At 56.9% G+C, this 22,966-nt stretch overlaps 1 protein-coding gene across 1 annotated transcript in view; it reads left to right on the top strand.

Annotated features, from left to right (window-relative positions):
* Positions 1-1,295: 1,295 nt before the first annotated feature.
* CACNG4 (calcium voltage-gated channel auxiliary subunit gamma 4) overlaps positions 1,296-22,966 on the top strand; it is a 51,630-nt gene continuing 29,959 nt past the window's right edge. The window contains exon 1 of the mRNA XM_086355735.1: positions 1,296-1,727. Coding sequence (XP_086211861.1) covers positions 1,508-1,727 — 220 coding nt within the window. The 5' untranslated portion in view covers positions 1,296-1,507. The remainder of the gene's footprint in view (positions 1,728-22,966) is intronic.

Here is a 22,966-nt window from a genome sequence, read left to right as displayed (position 1 = left end):
GGAAAGGCTCATAGTCTCATGGAAGAGAGACCAGTAATTCCAGCATGGGGTAATTAACTTTCTTTGGGTCGTAGGGGCCACGGAAAGTGGAAAAAGAGGGTGAAATCTGCATCTTCCAGGAAGAGAGCCGCTCTCCATAGACCTTCCTGGGGTCCAGGGCTGCTTCCCACAGGATGCTGCTTCCCACAGGATGTGGGGGCAGCGAAGAGAACCACATGGGCTCTGGGAGGGAAGGAAGCAGAGGCAGGTTGGACATTCAGATGCTGGCCCCCAAGGGCTTCCTGGAGGCAAGAGTTCCGACCTGGGTCTTAATGGAGGAGGAGCTTTGCGGGTTCTGGAGAAGGGAGCTTGTCCAGGTTGGAATTCTGCCAGCAGCTAAGGCAATTAAGTGAAGTCAGCAGGGCCTGAGGCAGAGGCTGGCAATAAAGGGAGGAAGTGAGGAAAGCCAGTTAAGCTCGAGTAGAGTGAAAGGGAAAAAAGAAATAAAGGTATTGAAGGGGGAGCTGGGGAGAGAGGGAGCCAGCGGTGGGTGGAGATGTTTGAATCCAGCACAAACGGGGCCCTCTGGACTGGCAGTAAAGGACCGTCAGAAACCAACGGCGGGGGTCACGCAGCTTTCACCACGGCCGCCCCATCCGGCCTCAAACAGGGACCTGGTGTCCCTCCGGAAGGACCTCCGGCTGCCACCTCCCTTCTGCCTCAGCCCTGGAGTCGGGTCCTCCAGACCCTGCCCACTGGGTGCAGGAGCCACCTGGCGGGGGAGGGGGGCGTGGGCCTGGCTTGGCCTGGAACACGTCTCCCGGCCGCGACCCACATCTGGTGCTTCTGGAAATCTGACCTGAACTCTCCCACTCCCGCGCTCACGCCTGTACATTCATCGCCAGGTAAAGGCGCCGATATGTGCATGCGAAGCGGCGGATACAGGAGCGCGCGCACACACACCCCACTATTAAAGAGTCCCCAGGGCCATTTAAGGAAGATGGGGCGTCCTGGGCTGGGAAAGCCGGGAGGCTGGCAACGCCGGTTCCCCGCGCTCCTCCTGGGGACCGGACAGTGGCTCCCTTAGCTCTCGGGATGTGAATGAGCTGGAGAGAGAGGCCGCAGCGAGCGCGGAGAGGCGGGGAGGGGGGCGCGCAGAGCCGGGAGCGCACGCCCGGCGGGGCCGAGGCTCGAGGGGCGGCGCCGAGCGGCGGGGCGCGGGCCGGGAGCGCGGCGGCGGCGGCGGCGGCGCGGAGGGCGCGGGGCGGAGGCGCTGGCCGCGCGGGGAGGGCGGGCCGAGAGGGAGGAGCCCCGGTCGCCGCCGCCAGCCCGCCCGGCGGCCCGCGCAGCCCGCACTCGCCGCCGCGCCTCTGAGTTTGAGCCCCGGCGCGGCCGGAGCGCGCGGCGCGGCGCCGCCCCCCGGGCCTCGGCCCCCAGCCCCGGCGCCCCCGGCGCGGCGCGCAGAGGGAGCAGGGCGGGCGGGCGCGGCGGGCCGGGCCGGCGGGCGGCGGGCTATGAGGCGCCCACCATGGTGCGATGCGACCGCGGGCTGCAGACGCTGCTGACCACGGCCGGAGCCTTCGCCGCCTTCTCGCTCATGGCCATCGCCATCGGCACGGACTACTGGCTCTACTCCAGCGCGCACATCTGCAACGGCACCAACCTGACCATGGACGACGGGCCCCCGCCCCGCCGCACCCGCGGCGACCTCACCCACTCGGGGCTGTGGCGCGTGTGCTGCATCGAAGGTACGGCCGGCCCGGCCCCCCCACCCCGCGCGCGCGCCCAGACACACGCGCGCACACACACACACCCGGCTCCGGGCGCCGGCCAGGAACGGGTGGGCGCGGCACTGGCTCCGCGCGAGACACAAAGGAGCCAGAGCGAGCGGGCGGGTCCCGTCGCGGCCACGGGGGACCCCCCAAACACACGGATCCCACAAACTCTCCACTGGCACACGCACACCCCCTCGCACATTGACACAATGAAACACACAGAAACTCACGCGCGCGCGCGCAGCCCGAGACCAGAGCGATCCCGAGGAGCGGCGCCGGGGCCCCCAGGGGAGGTGGAGGCTGGCGAGGGGGCGGGAGGAGGCTGAGGCTGGGGGGAGCGGACGCGAGAGGAGGGGAGGGAGGAGGGGGAGAGGTTGCTTGGCAACCGGTGTCTGTGCGATTGCTATGGGAACTGGCCATCCTGGGGCGGGGCCGGCCGGGGGCGGGGAGCGCGAGGGCCGCTCCGAGATCGCTCCGGGCCCTGCCGAGGGGTGGGAGTGGGGGCTGGGCACCGAGGGGGTCTGGGAGACCCGGGTCGCCCAAGCCTGATGTCTGCCGAGACTTTGCTCCGCCACGTACTCTTCCCGGGGCCGCTGGCCGCTCCTGCCCGCTTGGTGGGGAGGCGAGTGGATGGGGAGCGTCACCAAGTCCCCCCGAGCAGGTCCCGAGGCCGGGGTCTGCAATTACCCGCGGACCAGGGGCGGCCTGGAGGGGCGTGGCCGCCGGGCGGGGCAGGAGGGACGCGACGCTGCGCCCCCAGGTGCGCGGCGGGCAAGCTAGTAGGTGTTGTGAGGATGGATGCCTCCGGGGGCCGGGACTGGGTGCCCCCGGGCAGTGGGGACCGCTCGCTCCGGGGGACCCCGCCAACGGCGCCGTGCGCCGGAGCTGAGCGCCTCCCGCCGGCCCTGCTGCGGAGCTTGCACTAACAGGTGGCCGTCGGGCGGCGGGGTCCCAGCCGGGTTGTGGACGGTCCCCGCTCGTTCTGGGCTTTCAGGTCGGAAAAGGGGTGAGGAGCTGGGGGAGGGTTCCTCCCCACGATCCTCGAACAGTCTCCTCTTTCTTCCTGGTAACCTTCCCGTGTGTTCGCTCCGCCCTCGGGGGGTCAGGAAGTTCGCCTTCAGCCCGACCTCTGCCTGCGGCCCCAGCCCCTCAGCCCCGGCGCAGAGTCCGGCGTGGCTGGGTCTTCGTGGAGGAGCGCGGAGCTCGGGAAGAGGTGGCCCTTCTTCTGGCTTTGGGGTCGTGGTCACGGAGGCCGTGTAGAGAAGGGTGGCCAGGTGAGGCGGCCTTGCACCTCCGCATCCTGCCTGTTCTCGCCTGGAATCCCGCCCCCCGCTCCCTCTTCCTCTGCCCCGCACAGCCTCCCCACCACACACATCCCCTCCCAGCCCAGGCTGCTTTGCCCTTTGAGCCTGAAGCTTATTGCCAGGGCCGAGTGGAGTCTTCTGAGAGCAGGAATGTGCAATCAATAGTTTGGGAAACAGCCCCGGAAAAGCCCCAGAAGGCTCTGTGGGCTCACGATGACACCCCCTCTTTTCTTTTGAAAAACATCATTCCTGGGGTGTAGTTGCTCAGATGGCGAACACCTACTCCTCTCATCTGGAGGACGCACCCACGTCACTCCCCGCCGCAGCACCTGAGTTAGACACAGAAGGAGGCTGCCGGCCCCGATCTCTAACTCACAGGCTCTGCTGGGCGCTGGGTATGTATATGATCCTGTTAAGCCATCCCCCTGTCGTCACCCACACCCACGCATTGACCCCAGGCCTTCCAGTTTTCCTGTCAAAAACTGGAACTCGCTTCTCCACACCGGCAAGCCTGGCCTCTGCAGACTGGCTCGCATGCCTCCTTTATTAATTTCTCATCCTAATTAGGATTGATGCTGCACTTAGCATCTTGCCAGCTGCCTCGAGCCGTTTGCACTCGATGTTCATCAAGAGAGCCCCAAGCTGATCTGGGCAGCTGGCTCCACTGGCAGAGGGAGGGTGGGGTGTTGCCATCTGGGGGACTTTACTGAAAGAGTGGGGCTGCCTCTGTTACCACCAGGAGCTCAGGGGTTCTGGGGGCCAAACCAGCCCACCCCCAAGGGCCAGGACATCCTTGGACCCACCCAGGGCTGGGAGGGCTGGTTCAGGATTCCTCGGTGTGCTCAAAACATCCTGACAGTCCATCAGCCCGGGCGAAAACTGACAGCTTATCTTCTAAAAGCACTTCGTAGAGTCCAACAGCCTCCACCTCCTATGACCCCCAACACCCTGCCAGCAAGCATTCAGGCTGAGACCCCGCTGGCACTCCCTGGAGATGTGGTCTCCTCAATATTGGCTTGTTTGGGTACAGGGCATTATTTCCACCTGCTTTCTAGCAAAGTTCTCCAAAGCGTTACATGGGGGAAATGAAAAGCTCAAAGCTCTAAGCTGAAATTGAAGAATGGCTGCAGCAGGTAGCTAATAAAGCGCCAGTTGTGACTGTGGGGCTCTGAAGGGTTTGCTGATATCTCCCAAGCAGCAGGTCAGCGTCCTGGTTGTTTCCCAGGGCTGGTGTTGTGGGCAGGAGAGCCCGGCCCTCAGTTCCTCAGGCGTCCTTGCCGTCTGGCAGGACCGTGTGCAGAACACCTACTCCCACCTCACCACGCGGACATCCCCTCTTCCGCCCCCAAAGCCCAGGCTCCCCACGGCCCCGTGTTAGGCAAGCGTCGCAGTCCTCTCGTGCACGTTGTGCGTGTTACCACACAGCACACTCGGCACAGCTGTGAGGGTGCTGTCTGCAGGGAGGAGCAGGTGCACCGAGAGGCGCCAGGTAGGAGCCTTTGTCTCACTGCAGAGCTCTTCCTACCATGTCATCCTGCCCTTCTCCAAACTTCTTCTGGTTTCCCATTAAAAATAGAACCAAGCACCTTCCAGGTGGCACAGTGGTAAAGAATCTGCCTGCCATTGCAGGAGTCATAGGAGACGAGGGTTCAATCCCTGGGTCGGGAAGATCCCCTGGAGAAGGAAATGGCAACCTACTCCAGTATTCTCGCCTGGGAGATGCCATGGACAGAGGCGTCTGGTGGCTACAGTCCATGGGGTTGCAGAGAGTCAGACATGACTGAGCACACACGTACACGTGACTACCTAGCGGAGGAGCCCAGCTCTGAGACTGGCTTGTGGCAGCATGAAAGCATTTGGAAGTGAAAATGTTCAACTGACAAACACACTGCGTAACACACACACTGTCCCTTCTCTCTCTTCCCACCACGTTGGGGACCAGCCTGCTCCCCCCCAGCCAGCCACCCACTCCCTCTGTCCCCTAGACCTCCGCCCCCTTCCTTCTTTGAGTCTTAGCTCTCAGCCCAGCGCTGGGGACGTGGGAAAGGAGTAACAAGTCTTTGTGGGCTTTTCCATAAAGCTACCACCACCCCACATTTGTTCAGTCTCTAGTGCATCCTGGAATCAGATGAGGTGTAGAAGAGAAACAAGCATTCCAGAGTGTGTGCGATGAGCTTGGGACGGGGTGCGGGGCCTCCTGTAGATGCAGGAAGAGAAGAGGAGACTCAGGTCTCCGAGTGCAGCAGCTCGTGTTGGCAAAGCACCCACGACCACGCTGAGATCAGATGAGGTGTAGAAGAGAAACAAGCATTCCAGAGTGTGTGCGATGAGCTTGGGACGGGGTGGGGGGCCTCCTGTAGATGCAGGAAGAGAAGAGGAGACTCTGGTCTCCGAGTGCAGCAGCTCGTGTTGGCAAAGCACCTGCGACCACGCTGAGCTGCTGGATGCTGGAGGGACCCAGTCACTGTGGTGCCGTCAAGGGAGCTCCGGGCCCAGAATAAAGGTCCTGGCAGAGTTCAGCGCCCCCGTGTCTGCCAGGTTCCTGTAGAAGGACTGCCCCCAGCACGCCCACAGCACATCTCCGGAGCGCAGCCTGTGTGCCGGGGTTGTCCATGCCTGCTTCATGTCAGCTTGTCCCAGGCGCCTGCTGGGGAGGTGGGGAGACCCTGGACCCTGCAACCTTCCCACCCCACCTCAGGCAGCACCTCTCACACCAGGGACCCAGACCTCACTCACCATGCACACTGAGGAAGAGAAGGTGTCAGTACTGCCCCAGGGCAGGGGAGGGGGAGGCCAGCCAGGGAGGACCACCCAGTGACAACCACCCAGGCCCCACCACCCAGGCCCACTTCCCCAGGGACGCGCTTCTTGCGTCTGGAACCCTCTCTCGGCGGGTCAGCAGGAAGCCCTGCCTTACACCACGCTCCTGACACGGATCCGCTCAGGGAGGTTTGGATCTGAATACCGTCCTTCGCCCACCCTGCTCCAGGCTTGTCCTGTCTGTTTTGCGTCTGTCTTCTCTTGCACTGACTCATGGGCAGCCTGTCCAGTCAGTAGCAGGGGTGTGGGCAGAGAACAGGCCTCCGCACAGCACCCAGCTCACCAGCTGGACCCCTGGCCCCTCCCGGCCCCCCCAGGTTTGCTCGTAGCAGTCATCACACCAGCCTCCAGGACCTGACATTAGTCTGTGTAACTGCCAGCAACTCTGCAGTGTAAGTCTTCAGGATCTGCCTTTGACAGTGGGGGCGGAAGTGAGGGTTAAGATGGCCCCAGCCCCTGGGTGTCGGGGTGCCTGCCCACGTCTGGATGCGATTGGAGCTGAACAGGTGGGCCCAACTTTCTACCTGCTGGGGGAACCCTGTGCTTGAACCACACAGACGGGGCTGGGGTGGGGGCTGTCTGAGTCAGCTCGGCTGCCGTCACAGAATGTGGTCAGCAGAACGGCTCAAACTGCAGACAGTGTTTCTTGCAGCTCTGGAGGCTGAAGCCCAAGACCAAGGTGCTGGGCAGCTCGGTGCCCGGTGAGAGCCGCTTCCTGCCTCGTGAGCGGCCACCCCCTCCCGTGTCCTCAGGACGGGGAGAGCTCTCTACTCTGCTCCCTTATCCCGAGGACACTGACGCCCTCGTGGGGACCCCACCCTCATGACCTCACGCGTCAGCTCACCGCCCAGAGCCCCACCACCGAGTACCCTGGGGGCAGAGCACCAGCGTGGGTCTGGGGAGGACACAGCCTGCAACGGTGTTCTTCCTTCTCTCCCTGCTCTGTAGCTGGTTGTTCTTGTTCAGTCCTGTCTGACTCTTTGCGCCCCCGTGGACTGCAACACACCAGGCTTCCCTGTCTTTCACCATCTCCCGGAGCTTGCTCAAGCCCGTGTCCATTGAGTCGGTGACGCCATCCAACCATGTCATCCTCCGTCACCCCCTCCACCCCTGCCCTCAGTCTTTGCCAGCACTGGGGGCTTTTCCAGCGAGTCGTTTCCTCCCGCCAGGTGCCTGCTGTCTAGTCACCCGGGTGGGCCCTGGCAGCCCTTCTCATGTCTGCCTCCCCTTCACGCCCTGCTCCATCTCTCATCCTCCTCTGTCCTTCACTCCTTTCTCTTTTCTTATAAGAAAAGCCCAGCTGGAGCCGGCTGACTTAGAGAAGAGGAGCTGGGGTTCCTGGTGAACCCCGGCCTGACTTAACGGTCTCACTGCAGACCTGGCTTTGGAGGTGCTCCCTGGCAGGGGCTTCAGAAAGGTTCAACAGGAAATTAAGCACCCTTTAAAGTGAATCTCCAGTGTCCATCCGGATGGCCAGGACTCTGGGGACTTCGAGGACATAGTAACAGAAGCCCAGAGTAGAAAGCAACCTCAGGTCATCAGATCCAGGGCGTCAGAGAGCCTGGCAGCCTCTGTCTCCTCATCTGGAAGTGGCTGATTTGGAACATTCCTCCCACCTTTGACCTTCTGCCACTCAAGTCCCAGAGAGCCCCACCCACAGCCTGCAGGCTCTGCGTGGCCTCGATGTGAGCCCGCAGGAAGCTGGTTCTCCAGGTGGAAAGCCCCTGAGACAACTTAGTTCAGTGGCTCTCGGCATACATAGGCTTCCCTGGCAGCTCAGATGGTAAAGAAGCTGCCGGTGGTGCAGGAGACCCAGGTTCGATCCCTGGGTCGGGAGGATGCCCTGGAGAAGGGCATGGCAGCCCACTCCAGTACTCGTGCCTGGAGAACCCCATGGACAGGGGAGCCTGGCGGGCTATAGTCCATGGGGTCACAAAGAGTCGGACACGACTGAGCGACTGACACTTGCACTTTCACCACACCTAGAAGGGTGTGTCCCCGGCCTGCCGGGCACACCTGTGTCCATGCCTTCGTCCACTCACGCCGCCCCTGCTCACGGAGCAGCTGCTCTGTCAGCGTGTGGGAGCCGCCGTTCTAAAGAGGCAGCTGACACTTCCAGGGACCGACGACTGCTTGATGTAAACAGAGTGTGTCCGGGCCGCGTGCTGGAGGAGGCCGGGAAGGGTGGCCTCTGGTTGGGGGGATGGGAAGGAGCTGTCCGAGAAGGGCTGGAGGAAGCGCTTCCAGGAGGAGACGGGCGAGGCCGAGGCAGGAAGGAGCCTGGGGGATGGAGGGCCTGAGGACCCCCTGAGCCGCTTGTTCTTCACTGTGAGGCCTTGTGAGTGTGGATGGTTCAGCAGCATCTCTGGCTTTACTGACTGGAAGCCACTTACCAAGCCACCCACTAAGCTGTGACAACCAAACTGTGTGCAGACTTTGCCAGACGTCTCCTGGGCGACGGGGAGAGGAGCAAGCAGAACTGCCCCCGTGGAGACCTCTGCTCGAAGACAGGAGTCATTTAGGTTCAGGCAGGAGCATACCTGATGCCCGGCACCTGATAGGAACTCCACTATTTCTCTCTTCTTCAAGAAAACATGTGGAGCGTCAGTGGGGGGCAGAGAGCATCTCTGCTGGGGTCAGCCTGGAGTCCGCTTTAGGTGATGGGAGGCGTGAATGGTACCTGGCCCCATTCCCTTTGATGAGTGATGAATTGCAGGTGGGCCAGTCACCTGCCTGGGGGTGTGGCTGGTGTGGCCAGCTCCCTCCACTCTGCAAGCAAAGGAGAGCGAGGCTGGAGAGGGCAGGGGCCTTGCTCAAGGTCACACAGCTCATTAGTGACGGGGCCGGAGCAGAAGCAGGTGGGAGCTGCCTGGTCAGGGCTCCGTCTGCCCAGCTTCCCCCAGGGGCCAGCACCTGCCTGGGTACCCGGCAGGGTGAAGGAACCTCACTCCCTCTGGGCCTTTCTCTGCCGACCTGCTCCTTGGCATCTTGAAGGCCCTTGAGGAGTCAGAATGGGGCTGGGGTCCACATGGAGCCCCTCATGGAGCTCCAGGGTCTTTGCAGAGCAGACAGCGTGTGTGTGCTCAGCCGTGTCCGACTCTTTGCGACCCCATGACTGTAGCCCCCCAGTATCCTCTGTCCATGGGATTCTCCAGGAAAGAAGACTGGAGTGGGTTGCCATTTCCTCCTCCAGGGGATCTTCCCGCCCCAGGGATCGAACCCACATCTCCTGTGTCTCGCAGGCAGATTCTTTACCACTGCACCACCTTGCCTTCCCCTTATTTCCTCAAACTTGGGAGTTTTCCCCAGAAAAAATAAGTCACCCAGCCTTTTCAGCTGAGCTGAGTGGGGCCCCAGGTTGGCTCACTGGCCTCCAGGGTCTAGGAATGAAAGAAGCTGAGCATCCCTGGGATGTTCAGGCCCGTGTTTCATGCCCTCAGAGGCAGAACCACACTGAATGGCTTCTGTGAACCGTGAAATCAGAACCCAAGGGCCCTCAATTAAGAGCCGAAATAGGGTCTAGCACCAAGGCCGCACCCAGGGGTGATGGCAGGCACCCAGGCCACGTGTCCCCCTCCTGTTTCCTGGCGGGCACCAAGGCTGCAGCCGGGAACTCCAGTATCATGGGGAAGGGGCTGGACAGAGGAGGACAGGGGGCCGGCTATGGAAACATCAGGGCGGGCGTCGGCAGACCTGTGCCCAGGCCTCGTGCTGCCGCCAACATCTGGACAGGCTTGTGCGTCCTAACCCTGACCTCCTGGAGCCGCTGAGGGCTTGGCTGTCAGGTTGGCAAGCAATACCTTCTTTCCCTCCATCCCCCCTCCCCCTCCCTCCTCCTCCCCTCCCTCCTCCTCCCCTCCCTCTATCCCCCCCTTCATCCCTCCTCCCCCCTCCCCCCTCCCCTCCCCTCCCCTCTCCCCTCCCTCCTCTCTACCTCTGTCTCCCTCTTTCCTCCCCCCTCCCTCCATCTTTTCTTCCTCTTCTTCCTTCCATCCTCCCGTGTCCTCCCCTCCACTCCCCTGGGTTGTGTGACTCTCCAATGAGAGGTCACTTGGGGACTGCTCTGCTCCACGGAGGCCCTGCAGAGGGTCCAGGATTTCAGGCTCATTTTCTTGGAAACACTTGGCTTGGCCTTTTTCACCCTGACACTCAGCGAGGACCGGCATGCTGGTGGCAGCCTCGCCCTCGGACACGCTCCTGCGTGTTCCCACCTCCAGAGTCAGCTGGCCTCTCTCCCACCCACTCAGTCACTGGTTCTCAGGAAGCACTGGTGACCTGCTGTGTGCTCAGCCCAGGGCCGCCACCGTAGGGATGAGGTCAGACCCCTTACCCGCCACATCCCCACCGGGTTCCTTACAGCCCCCAGCTGGCTCCCAGCCTCTGTCATTTCTCGTCTGGGTTCCCCAAGGAGAGTCCTGACCAGCCTGCCTGCCCCTGCGTGAGCCCTTCTCCACACGCAGCCAGGAAGACCTTGTAAGAATATAAACCAGATCACATCACCCCCAGCTCGATGGCCATCGATGGGACGATGTCAGGCTCGTTTCCCAATCTGTAAAGCCCCAGACACCTAACAGCTCCCACCAGGGGCTTCACCGTCAGGAAGACTCAGGGCAGGTGATCTCTGAACCAAGTCCGTGTGATGCTTAATAGGAAGGCTGGGGCGTGGGGAGGGAGTCAGAGAGAGCTGCGTTTGAACCCTGCTCTGCTTCAGCTCTGTGACCTAGGGCAAGTTGCTTGGCTTCCCTGAGCCTCCATTTTCTCATCTGTAAAATGGAGTTACAACAGTCAACACCCCCAGGCAGTGGAGCCATTCCCTAAGACACAGAAGCAAGGAGGACTGCCCTGGGGTGGGGGACAGGAGGCTTCTGGTGGGCCAGTCAGAGGGCTGCCGATCTGACAGCGGGCAGGGGGGGGCGGGACCAGGGGGGCGGGGCATCCGCCACCATCACCGAGGGATGCTGGCAGGGGCTTCCGTGTGACAGGATGTCAGGCCATGACTGCTGACCCACTGCCTCCGGTTCTGCAGCGGGACAGAGAGCAGTGGGATCTTTGTATTTTCTGAGCCAAAGTTCTAGATAAAATAGCAGAGCACAGACTTTCTCATGTGGTTTTATATGCGTGAGGCAGTATACGAAGTGTTCTTGGATCCTGAAATGCTGGCACTCTTAGATTCGGGCAGGCAGAGATGGTGGAGTAGGAGGGGGCACAACCCAGAACATTTTACATCAAGACTGGCCTGTAAAGACCCCGGGCCCCAGTAACAGGTCATCACCAGTGGAACATTCTTGATCATTTTTGAAGAGGAGAACCCACATTTTCACTTTGCACTGGATGCCCCCTCCACCCCCCAGATTACTGGTGGGAGAAGGCGGGGCAGGGGAGATGGGCTCTGAGGCTTCAGGGAGGCGGTGGCTGGCCTGCAGGGCAGGGGAGGCTGGAGCCGCTGCTTTCTGTTCTCCCCTGGCCCCACGAATGCAGGGCCGGGTGCTTCCTCAGAGAGTGAAGCGTGCACCCTGGGCCGTCACGGGGCCCCTGCTGAGGCCTGGCCTTGTGCTGGGCTCAGTGGGTACCGCACGGCCCGGGAGCTTGCTGTCTGGTTCTGGGGACCCGCAGGAGGAGAGGACACGGCGAGGACAGAGCCTCAGAACACACCCAACGGCAGGGCCTCCTCCTGTGCTTCTGCAAAGGCCTGTCTCAGGGTTGTCAGGAGGATAGATGGGAAACACACAGGGCTCTGCACACACCTGCCTCACAGTAGATTTGGGATTTCTAGCGGCTGAGTGGCGCCTTGGAGGACGTGCTGGTGGACGTGAGGTGCGGGGCCCAGAGTGAGTCAGAGTTTGAGCTCAGCTCTGCCTCCCACTGGCGGCGAGCCCTGCGACCAGTCATTGCCTTCTCTCTGAGCCTCAGTTGCTTTCTCTGTAAAATGGGTACATTAACAACACCTACTGGGCAGATCTGCTGGCAGGAGCTGAGTGGAGACACTGGTGCTTGGGTGTGGCGCAATGCCCGGAGACCGCCCTGCACAAGGAGCTATGGGGGGGCCCGTGAGGGTGGGTCTGGAGGCGGGAGCCCGGCTCACCTCCAGCCCCCAGACCACACCGCAAGCTGGGAGGAGACCGTGGCTCCCCAAAGACTCCCTGGGGACATCTCAGGACACCCAGGCTTCCTTCCAAGGGCCAGGCAGTCCAGCCAAGGCCGTGTCACCAGCTCGTCTGGCTGTGCAGTGGGAGGGGGACACCTCACACTTGCTTCCGGACGATAACAAGCTCACATTGAGGGCTGGCTCCCTGGGGCGAGCGTGCCGTCCCCGCTCTCATCCGAGCCCTCACCCGAGACATTCTCTCGCTTCAGCAGTTTGGCATGTCATACAAAGGGGCTCTGATTTTTCCTGATGTCCAACTCGTCTTGCATGAAAAATAGCTTTTGTTATCTTTCTGCCCACGGATTCCTGCATGTGAGTCGAGGCCAGATGCCTGGGGCTGGAGCGTCCCCACAGGCTTAACCATTTGGAGGGCCTTCCCTCTCCCACCTTGGCGGCCCTTGTCACCCGCGGCCATGGCCCTGGCGGTCTACTTCTCCGGGCGTTGCCTGCTGGCCCTGGCCTGCCCCCCACTGGCAGCACCCCCTCCCACTCGGTGTCGCTCTGCTGTGTGGCCCCACGTCCTTGTTTGGGTTCTTCACCCCCCCATCACCCCGTCCTCCAAACCTGCTCCTCGGTTCCTGCCCGTCTCCCAGCCCATCCTCCCCCACCCCCACCCGGCTCCCTTTCTTTCTTTCTAACTTGTATTTCTAATTATTTCTCCCTTTCCCTCTCTTGTCTGCCATATTTAAAGCTTACAAGCCCTCTCCCTCTTCCTGTTCGAGGCAGTCTTTTGAAAGTTCTTGAGACATTTACTAGATAAAAATGTATTCTTTTAACTCTGTGATTATTAGGAGGGTTATTAAACATGAGGAGAACTCTATTAAATAGCGAATTGAGTGAGTCAAAAACCCACAGATAGGAAGCCTCTAAAGGTCATCTGTACAAATAGATGTGAATGAGGCTCTTGCGTTCTAAGAGGTCTGAAAAGAATCTTGGGGAAAAATTCACCAGAATTTTTTTTTAATGATGGTCACCGAAACTCTGAGTGGTTTGTCTTATCTCCTGTCTTTTTCCGATTTTCTACCATGTTGGGGGTGCGGATACATAAACATGACACAATTTTGCGAAGCCCCGGGCCAGCCTGCAGCCCCGGGCAGGTGGACGCCCCGTGTGCCCCTCGGCACCCGGGGTGTCTGCTTTCTTTCTTTGGAAGTGCATCCAGGAACAGCCCCAGGCACCCTGCCCAGTCACCTCGCGTCAGTGTTTTATTTCAGGTGACCCCTGACTTATAACCAAATCGATTCCTGGATGAAAGCCTTTCAAAGCCATCTACCATCAAATCTTTATTTCCTATAAGCACAATTTGCACACTGGGTTTCCATTCCTAGAAATCCACCTCACATAATAAAAGTGCGCAAAGTGACCGCAACAGTAAGTGAAAGGCAAGTAAACCCAGATAGATGCTCGTACAAACTTTTATTGCATATGTAAATCCGAGTGCTTAATATAAAAGCTCCACCATGATATCTTCCTTTGGAGGCACTTTCCTGCCTGAGCCAGACTGGCCAAGGTTTCTTTAAATATGAATCCAGTGAAGTTTGAACAGAAGATGCTTTCTGTTTTTTCCTGGAAAATCACCCCATGGCAAGTTTAAGCATGCTTCGTTGCACCAAAAAAAAAAACTCAAATGCTTTAAAATAAAGAATTCTGTCTCAACATTTTTCCATTGCCAATTCCATGAGTGTACATTCTTTAGAAAAGGTCTTTCCCTGGGAGATCTTGTGAGGAAGGCAGAGTCCACTGTGACCTGCGCCACCTCCATCCCCCCCCGACCCTGGTCTTTATGCCAGCGCAGCCGCCAACCCACCAAATGCCAGTCAATGCTGGGGTATCAGCTTCCAGGGGTCCCTGTTGCCAAGTTAATGATCCTCACTGCTCATTAATGGGAGGAGATGGTGACACACTCCAATATTCTTACCTGCAGGACCCCATGGACAGAAGACCCCACAGCTACAGTCCACGGGATCTCAAAGAGTCGGGCACGGAACACACACACTGCTCATTAATGCGGCTTTTAGCCATTAGCAGCCATCGTGGTTAGGATAAAAGTGCCAGTGGACATTAGGCAGAGAGTGAGGTGCATGTCCAGCCATCTGTGGCCGAGATGGCCAGTACTTGAGCTAGTTATTTTTCAAATCTCATCAGCATCTCTGGGCCTTTCACGGTGATGCCTGTTCCTCCTTGTTCAGTCTTTCCTGGAGCTGAAAACAAAGCCCTCACCTTCAACCTTAAAAGCCCTCATCCTCTCCAAAGGCACGTGTAGGCCCGCCTTCTATCTCCCCATCCCTGGAGGATGGGGAAGGAAATCGACCTGGTTTTCTTGTGTCTTTAAATGGGGTGCTCTCTCTAGCTCATTTCTGGCTGTCAATCAACAAGTCTTTGGAATGTGACCAGTGCAGAGTGCTCTGGCAGGTGCTGGGGCCCAAAGACACGGAGGAGACCCTCCTCTTCTAAGAAGTAGAATGCTGAGACACCCACGAGCAGAAAGGTGGCCAGGCCAGCCCTGCTCAGTCCTAACAGCGCACTTGTGCCCCGCCACCCTCCCTGCGTATCCACCCCACACCCTCCAGCTCACTTCTCTGTGTAAGAGCCAAAGCACGAATACTTTTAAAGCAAGAGCAGATGCCTCCTGAGCACTCACGGTGCCCCAAGGGTGCTGTGCATCTCGCAAGAGCTCTCCATGTGTTAGCTCAGCCTTGTAACTGCCACGGTTTCATTCAATTAATTGTCAAACAGTCATAGCTTGAGCTGTTACTTACACGGCCTTTATTGCGTGCCGGAAACTGTCCCATGCACTGGACGGGCAGACGGTAGATGGACAGACTGGTGTGGTCAGTCCTCGGCACCCAGGGGTGCCTTGCTGTCCCTGCTTCCACTGTGCACTGAGGAGTCTGAGGAGCAGAGAGGTTAGGCAGCTGCCCCGAGGCCACCGAGCTGGCAGGTGTGGGCATCAGGATTCAGGCCCCGCATCTGGCCCCAGGTTCCTCTCCTCATCACTGAGCTGTGACCTCCGAACCTCTCTTATGCGCGGGTGCCTCGCATAGTCCATTTCGTCCATGCAGCCGCACTCAGGTAATGCCCCCGTGGGCAGCAGCGAGGCCGAGGCGGGCTTCCCCACCAGGACGCGGCCAGCGCTTGGTGTCCAGCTCTGCCCCCGCTCATCCCCAGCTTCTTCTCCAGCCTGGAGCTCACAGCCCTATGACTGCTGCACGTGGGGAGAGCTGTGGGGAGCTCGGGGTCTTGTAAAGACCTCAGACCTGCTACAGGGACTCTGGGACACAGGGCCTATGCTGACGCTGCTGGGGCCGGGGAGTGAGAGATGGGGTGTGAAGGCGAAGTGAGACCGTCCCCCCAGTGCAGCCCGTGGGTGCCGGCTGCTGGCTGTGGGCCAGGCTGGCACGGCGGGCTTCTCGGAAGAGGTGGGGACGGCATCGTGACAGAATGGAGCACGATGCCGGGCCCTGGGTCTGACTCACGCAGCCCGGAAAGGAACGATTCAGCTGTCAGACTGAGGGCGGCTCTTAAGATGGGGTGCTCTCCTCAAAGAAGGTGGAAATTATTCTGCTCAAGACAGCTCCCCGGCGGAGGCAGTAACGTGCACTTCAAACCCCGGAACCCACGTCCGCGGTGGGGGCCAGCCCGCGTTCACACCCAGATTGCGATGGTTGGCGTTCACATGGTGACTCCTGGCTCACAGAAGGCAGATGGAGAAGCAGAGTCTGACCCCGTCTGCCTCCATTCACGTCAAGTTCACGTGCAGGCAGAACTCACCCCGGGCGGGGCAAGTCGACGTGTGGTTCCCTTTGTGGAGCCTCGGGGGGTGGACGTGGTCTGCACCTCGGTCTGGAGGTGGTCACACAGGTGTGGACATATGCCCATCAGGCTGTGCTCTTCGGGCTCCTCTCTGTGTGTATCCTCAGTAAACACTGAAAGCAGATGGCACGGGTCTGGGGTGGCAGGGACCCTCAGGCCCTTGCCTGCTGCACCTGCCCCCATCGCGCCCCCCTTCTTGTTCAGCCAGCAAACACTTGCTGGGAATGTGTGTGCTGACGATGCTAAGTTCCAAGGATACAAGCATTCATTCATTCATTCGGCTGTTATTTTGGTGCCTGCCCTTGTGGGAATCTGCTCAACCTGCTAAGTGAAAACACCTTCCTGTTTCCGCGAGTTCCAAGCTCAGAGACGCACAGGGTGCCAGGTCCTCCCACTGTTCTGCCTGAGGCAGAGCCTCTCCCGGGACCCTCACAAGGCCCAGGGACCTCCTCGCTCTCGGCCAGGCCACTGTGCCTCTGAGAGGCTGTTTCATCTCTGCCTGGGGGGCTCTGCCCTGGGGGCTCTGTGGAGGGGGCTCATGCCACCAGCCCTTGTTCTGCCCATCTGCCCCCCGACGCTCCACCGGTATGTTTTCAAGTTTCTATTCAAATCCAGCAAATGTTCATTGAGAATTTTAAAACCAGCCCCCCAGACTGAATCATAGGCACACAGAGATTCATTTATTTATTCATTCAACAAACATTTATCGAGGGCCTGCCATTAACCAGGCAGCCTTCGAGGTAATGGGGAAACTTTCACAGCAGTGAATAAATAAAACAGACAATCATGCAGTGTTTATATGGTCACAGGGGGGACACATAGTCATCAAGAAAAACCCGGAGCGTCAGGGTGAAGGCTGTGATGACAGTGGCTTCAGGAGGCCTGGAAGAGGCCAGAAGGCCAGTCTTGTGGAGGCCTTGGAGAGACCATGTCAGGCAGAGGAAATAGCAGGTGTCACAGCCCCTCGAGAGTCTGTCCAGGTCCTGACTGGCTGAGCGGGGAGCGGAAGATGAGGGTCAGAGAGGGGACTGTGGCCACCAGTGAGGACTTGGCCCTCTGGTCTGTGGGAGGAGCCCTGGGCGGCTTGGAGCTTTCATCAGAGTCCCAAAGGGTCCCTTTGGCTACCGCATTGAAGACGGTGGAGCCTGCCCTCTGGCAGGCTCCTAAGTGGACGGGGCTCTTCTGGGATCCTTCAGTTCAGTTTAGTCAGTCAGTCGTGTCTGATTCTTTGCGACACCATGGACTGCAACACGCCAGGCCTCGCTGTCCATCACCAACTCCCGGAGCTTACTCAAACTCATGTCCGTTGAGTTGGTGATGCCATCGAACCATCTCATCCTCTGTCGCCCTCTTCTCCTCCCACCTTCAGTCCTTCCCAGCATCAGGGTCTTTTCCAATGAGTCCAATGAGTCAGTTCTTCACATCAGGTAACCAAGGTATTGGAGTTTCAGCTTCAGCATCAGTCTTTCCAATGAATATTCAGGACTGATTTCCCTTAGGATTGACTGGCTGGATCTCCTTGCAGTCCAAGGGACTCTCAAAAGTCTTCTCCAACACCACAGTTCAAAAGTATCAATTCTTCGGTGTTCAGCTTTCTTTATAGTCCAACTCTCACATCCATACCTGACCACTGGAAAAACCATAGCTTTGACTAGACGGATCTTTGTTGCCAAAATAATGTCTCTGCTTTTTAACATGCTGTCTAGGTTGGTCATACCTTTCCTTCCAAGGAGTAAGCGTCTTTTAATTTCATGGCTGCAGTCACCATCCATAGTAGTTTTAGAGCCCCAAAAAATAAAGTCTGACACTGTTTCCACTGTTTCTCCATCTATTTCCCATGAAGTGATGGGACCAGATGCCATGATCTTAGTTTTCTGAATATGGAGCTTTAAGCCAACTTTTTCACTCTCTTTCACTTTCATCAAGAGGCTCTTTAGTTCTTCTTCGCTTTCTGCCATAAGAGTGGTGTCATCTACATATCTAAGGTTATTGCTATTTCTCCCAGCAATCTTGATTCCAGCTTGTGCTTCATCCAGCCCAGTGTTTCTCGTTATGTACTCTGCATATAAGTTAAATAAGCAGGGTGACAATATACAGCCTTGATGTACTCCTTTCTCGATTTGGAACCAGTTGTTCCATTTCAGTTCTAACTGTTGCTTCCTGACCTGCATACAAATTTCTCAGGAGGCAGGTCAGGTGGTCTCGTATTCCCATCTCTTTATGAATATTCCACAGTTTGTTGTGATCCACACAGTTAAAGGCTTTGGCATAGTCAATAAAGCAGAAGTCGATGTTTTTATGGAACTCTCTTGCCTTTTCAATGATCCAGCGGATGTTGGCAATTTGATCTCTGGTTGCTCTGTCTTTTCTAAATCCAGCTTGAACATCTGGAAATTCATGGTTCAAGTACTGTTGAAACCTGGCTTGGAGAATTTTGAGCATTACTTTACTAGCATGTGAGATGAATGCAATTCTGCAGTAGTTTGAACATTCTTTGGCATTACCTTTCTTTGGGATTGGAATGAAAACTGACCTTTTCCAGTCCTGTGGCCACTGCTGAGTTTTCCAAATTTGCTGGCATATTGAGTGCAGCACTTTCACAGCATCATCTTTCGGGATTTGAAATAGCTCAACTGGAATTCCATCACCTCCACTAGCTTTGTTTGTAGTGATGCTTCCTACGGTCCACTTGACTTCGCATTCCAGGATGTCTGGCTCTAGGTGAGTGATCACACCATCGTGATTATATGGGTCATGAAGATCTTTTTTGTACAGTTCTTCTGGGTATTCTTGCCACATCATCTTAATTAATCTTCTGCTTCTGTTAGGTGCATACCATTTCTGTCTTTTATCGAGCCCATCTTTGGATGAAATGTTCCCTTGGTATCCCTAATTTTCTTGAAGAGATCTCTAGTCTTCCCCATTCTATTGTTTTCCTCTATTTCTTTGCATTGATCGCTGAGGAAGGCTTTCTTATCTCTCCTTGTTATTCTTTGGAACTCTGCATTCAAATGGGTATATCTTTCCTTTTCTCCTTTGCCTTTCACTTCTCTTCTTTTCACAGCTATTTGTAAGGCCTCCTCAGACAGCCATTTTGCCTTTTTGCAATTCTTTTTCTTGAGGATAATCTTGATCACTGCCTCCTGTACAATGTCATGAACCTCCGTCTGTAGTTCTTTAGGCACTCTGTCTATCAGATCTAATCCCTTGACTCTATTTGTCACTTCCTGTGTATAATCGTAAGGGATTTGATTTAGGCCATACCTGAATGGTCTAGTGGTTTTCCCTACTTTCTTCGATTTCAATCTGAATTTGGCAATAAGGAGTTCATGATCTGAGCTACCGTCAGCTCCTGGTCTTGTTTTTGCTGACTGTATAGAGCTTCTCCGTCTTTGGCTGCAAAGAATATAATCAATCTGATTTCGGTATTGACCATCTGGTGATGTCCATGTGTAGAGTCTTCTCTTGTGTTGTTGGAAGAGGGTGTTTATTATGACCAGTGTGTTCTCTTGGCAAAACTCTATTAGCCTTTGCCCTGCTTCATTCTGTAGTCCAAGGCCAAATTTGCCTATTACTCCAGGTATCTCTTGACTTCCTACTTTTGCATTCCAGTCCCCTATAATGAAAAGGACATCTTTTTGGGGTGTTAGTTCTATAAGGTCTTATAGGTCTTCATAGAACCGTTCAACTTCAGCTTCTACAGCATTACTGGTCAGGGCACAGACTTGGATTACCATGATATTGAATGGTTTGCCTCGGGAATGAACAGAGATCATTCTGTCGTTTTTGAGATTGCATCCAAGTACTGCATTTCAGACTCTTTTGTTGAGTATTATGGCTACTCCATTTCTTCTAAAGGATTCTTGCCCACAGTAGTAGGTATACTGGGATCCTTAGTTAAGAGAAACTTGTCATGGTGCTCTTGATTCTAGAGAGAAGTCAGGGAAGGCTTCCCAGAAGTGGTGACATTTGCTCTGCATCTTGCAGAACACGCAGATGTCTCCAGGCAGGGGGGTTGAACACGCAGAGTCACACGTCTTCATTCATTCACACATTCATTCACTCATCTATTCATTTTTTATTCATTCAGAGGACATTGTATTAAGCACCGGGGTTAAAAAATAGAATCCAGCCCTGATTCTTGAAGAAGTCAGTGTCCAGTAAGGAGAGGGGAGACAGAAGGAAGCCAGATCCATGACACTTCACTGAGGCAATGCGACAGTATATGCAGGGCCAAGGAGCTGCAGCCACCAGGAGCCGGGAGCGGGGTGGGGCCCTTCCAGGCACAAGAGTCTTTCTAGACGACAGGTCAGCTGAACCACCATTGAAAGGTGAGCATGAGTCTTTTAAGAAACTCATGCTTCTTAAGGAGGGAGAAGAATTCGGGGCAAACAGGGGCCCGGGCACAGGTCTGAGGCCATGTGCCTCCCACGCCCCTGGTCCTGAGTGGGTACCGCAGAGGCGCAGGACATAGAGAGTTCTGGAATGCCGAGACATTCGGGTCTGCTGATGCAGGAGGAGGCCCAGGAGCCAGGCAGGCCAGCAGCTAGGGTCTTTCAAACACGCAGATCAGGGGCTGCACTCAGTCCTCAGCCAGAGTTCCTAGTGGAGGGTTTCACTGGGGGGAGTCCAGATTCTGTGACTCTACAGCTGAGGACAGGGTGGAGGGGGCTGGGCTGGGGGCAGCAGACCCATTAATACACATGGGAAGAGTCCAGACCAGGAGAGCTGAGCCCTGAAGAGGATGGGGTGGAGGAGAGGATGCAGGTGAGGCCCATCCTGCAGATGGATGGATGGGGGGAGCCCATCACAGGGTGACAGGTGGATGGTGTGTCCCCAAGTGAGAGGGACACTGGGAGCCTGTGAGCTGGACCTTAAGGAGCCTGCAGCCTCTTGTACAAAGCATCCATGTGTTCACAGAGACAGGAAGCGGATCAGTGGTTTCCAGGGGCTGGGAGCAGAGGGGAGTGGATACAAGGTGTCTGTTTGGGGTGATGGACATGTTCTGGAATTAGGAGCCAGGGGCTTGGAAAGAGTAGGTAACATGCCTGCAGACAGAGCTGAAGTGGGTAAGATGAGATTTGCCCCAAAGCTTGTGTTGTTTCCACGTGGAGTTCACATGGAGGTTTCTTTTGGACAAGTTATTTAAGATCTCTGAGCCTCATTTTCCTCATCTACAAAATGGATTCAATCATCAACCCCATCTCTACCCACGTGAGAATTCATGTGACGTGTACAAGGGCCGCCCGGTACACGTACTGTACATTCTAAGTGCTTAGTCGTCATCGTTCCTCTGCTGCTCACGGTCCAGGACGACAGAAACCACTGTGTGTCTTTAGAGGAAATATAGCAGAGGGCGTCGATGTCAGGTGACAGAAGAGCCAAGGCGCCAACGAGGACCCCCCGGGGTGAGAAACTGCAGAGAGCCCAGCCGTCCATGGGGTGGATAGAAAGCCGGAGGGCGTGGCGTCACCAGAGGCCAGGGAGAAGCAGACTGGCAACTGACCCTGAGTGCATATGCCTCGTGGGCGTACCTCCCTACTGTGTGCATGGGGGTACTTGCAGCTGCACACAGTGGGGCTGCAGAGCCACAGGCCCAGCTGGACACAGCCTGACCATGTGAATCCCCGTGTCCCAGCATCTGGAGCCCTGGGTCAGCGTGTGGACAGCGTCTGCCTGCAGCCCGTGGGCCCTCACAGCAACGGAAATGCCACCCTGGGCGCAGGCCCAGAGCTCAGAGCCGCCTTCACGGGCCTGTGACTTGGCCAGTCTGGTCATCTGAGCCACTGGACGGGTGCAACCTGCTGCTGTGAACTGCCCTCTGAGCAAGAGGACGTGCAGCCACGGAAAGGGGAGGAGGCGGCCGGAGCCTGCAGCCTGGCCTCTCTTTGAAGTGAGGAGGCAGTCTTTCTGTTTCCCTCAGAAGCCCAGCTCCCCCAGCAGAGATTCTGCCACAGCCGCCTGTTGACTTCAAAGGTCGGCCGGGCCTCCTGCGGGCCCGCCGCTGGCCCCTGGCCTCCCATCGCCGCTGCGACAGGCTCTTCGTCCTGCCGCGGGCAGCACAGGACCACTCACGGCCTCCAATGCTCTCCAGGTCCCCAAGGATGAGGACCTCAAGGGGGTCTTCAGCTCTCAGGATAGAACGTTCTAGAAAGTCCTGGGTGGGGGTTTCCAGTTTCTGGTTCTGTCTCCTGGAAGGTACTCGCAAGGCAGGAGTTGAGAAGAGAAGAGGACGATGTTGGGGGATTCTTTTCCTCCCAACACCTTTCAGCCCTGGGTGTGAGGTGAGCTAAATTTGTGTCCCCAAAAAATAGATGGAAGTGTCCTAACCCTGGTACCTGTAAGTGAGTCCTTATTTAGAAATAGGGTCCTTTCAGATGTCACCAAGTTAAGATGAGGTCATAACTTGGATGGGCTTTAAGGTAACAGACTGGATTCTTAGAGGACGAGAAGAGGCACACAGGGTGAAGACCGTGTGGACGGAGGCCACGGTTGGGGTGACACGGCTGAGAGCCCAGGTGCACAGCAGGTTGCTGGCAAACACCAGACGCTACAGAAAGTCACGAACAGCTTCTTCTCTGATCCTTCAGAGGGCAGGGCCCTCCCGACACTGTGATTTTGGACTTCTAGCCTGTTGTTCAGTCATTCAGTCGTGTCCAACTCTTTTTGACCCCATGGACTGCAGCACGCCAGGCTTCCCTGTCCTTCACCATCTCCCGGAGTTTGCTCAAACTCATATCCATTGAGTCAGTGATGCCATCCAACCATCTCATCCTCTGTCACCCCCTTCAATCCTGGGAGGGCAGGAGAACATGTCTGTTGTTTTAATCCCAGCCTGTGGTGCTTCGTTACGCAGCCCTAGGAAACCAACACAGGGAAGTTAATGCAGCCCTGCAGATGGCAGATGGCTGTGATAAGCTCTCTATGTACAAATGAGCTCCATTCCAAGAGTACGTTTGTAAGTCCAATTTGTTCATTAGTCCAACAAAGTTAGCCTAGGTACCCAACTCACACAGTGGCTATATAGTACTCTACTGTAATAGGCTTATAATACTTCTCTACTACTTAAATAATACACACGTAAAGATAAACACACAAAATAAAAGCATCTTTAATCTTATACAGCACCT

This window comes from Bos grunniens, chromosome 19 (genome assembly GCF_055505025.1).
Source record: "Bos grunniens cultivar Pamir isolate PY7600 chromosome 19, Bosgru_T2T1.0, whole genome shotgun sequence".
NCBI classification, from domain to species: Eukaryota; Metazoa; Chordata; class Mammalia; order Artiodactyla; family Bovidae; genus Bos; species Bos grunniens.
This window is presented reverse-complemented; position numbering and strand designations above follow the sequence as displayed.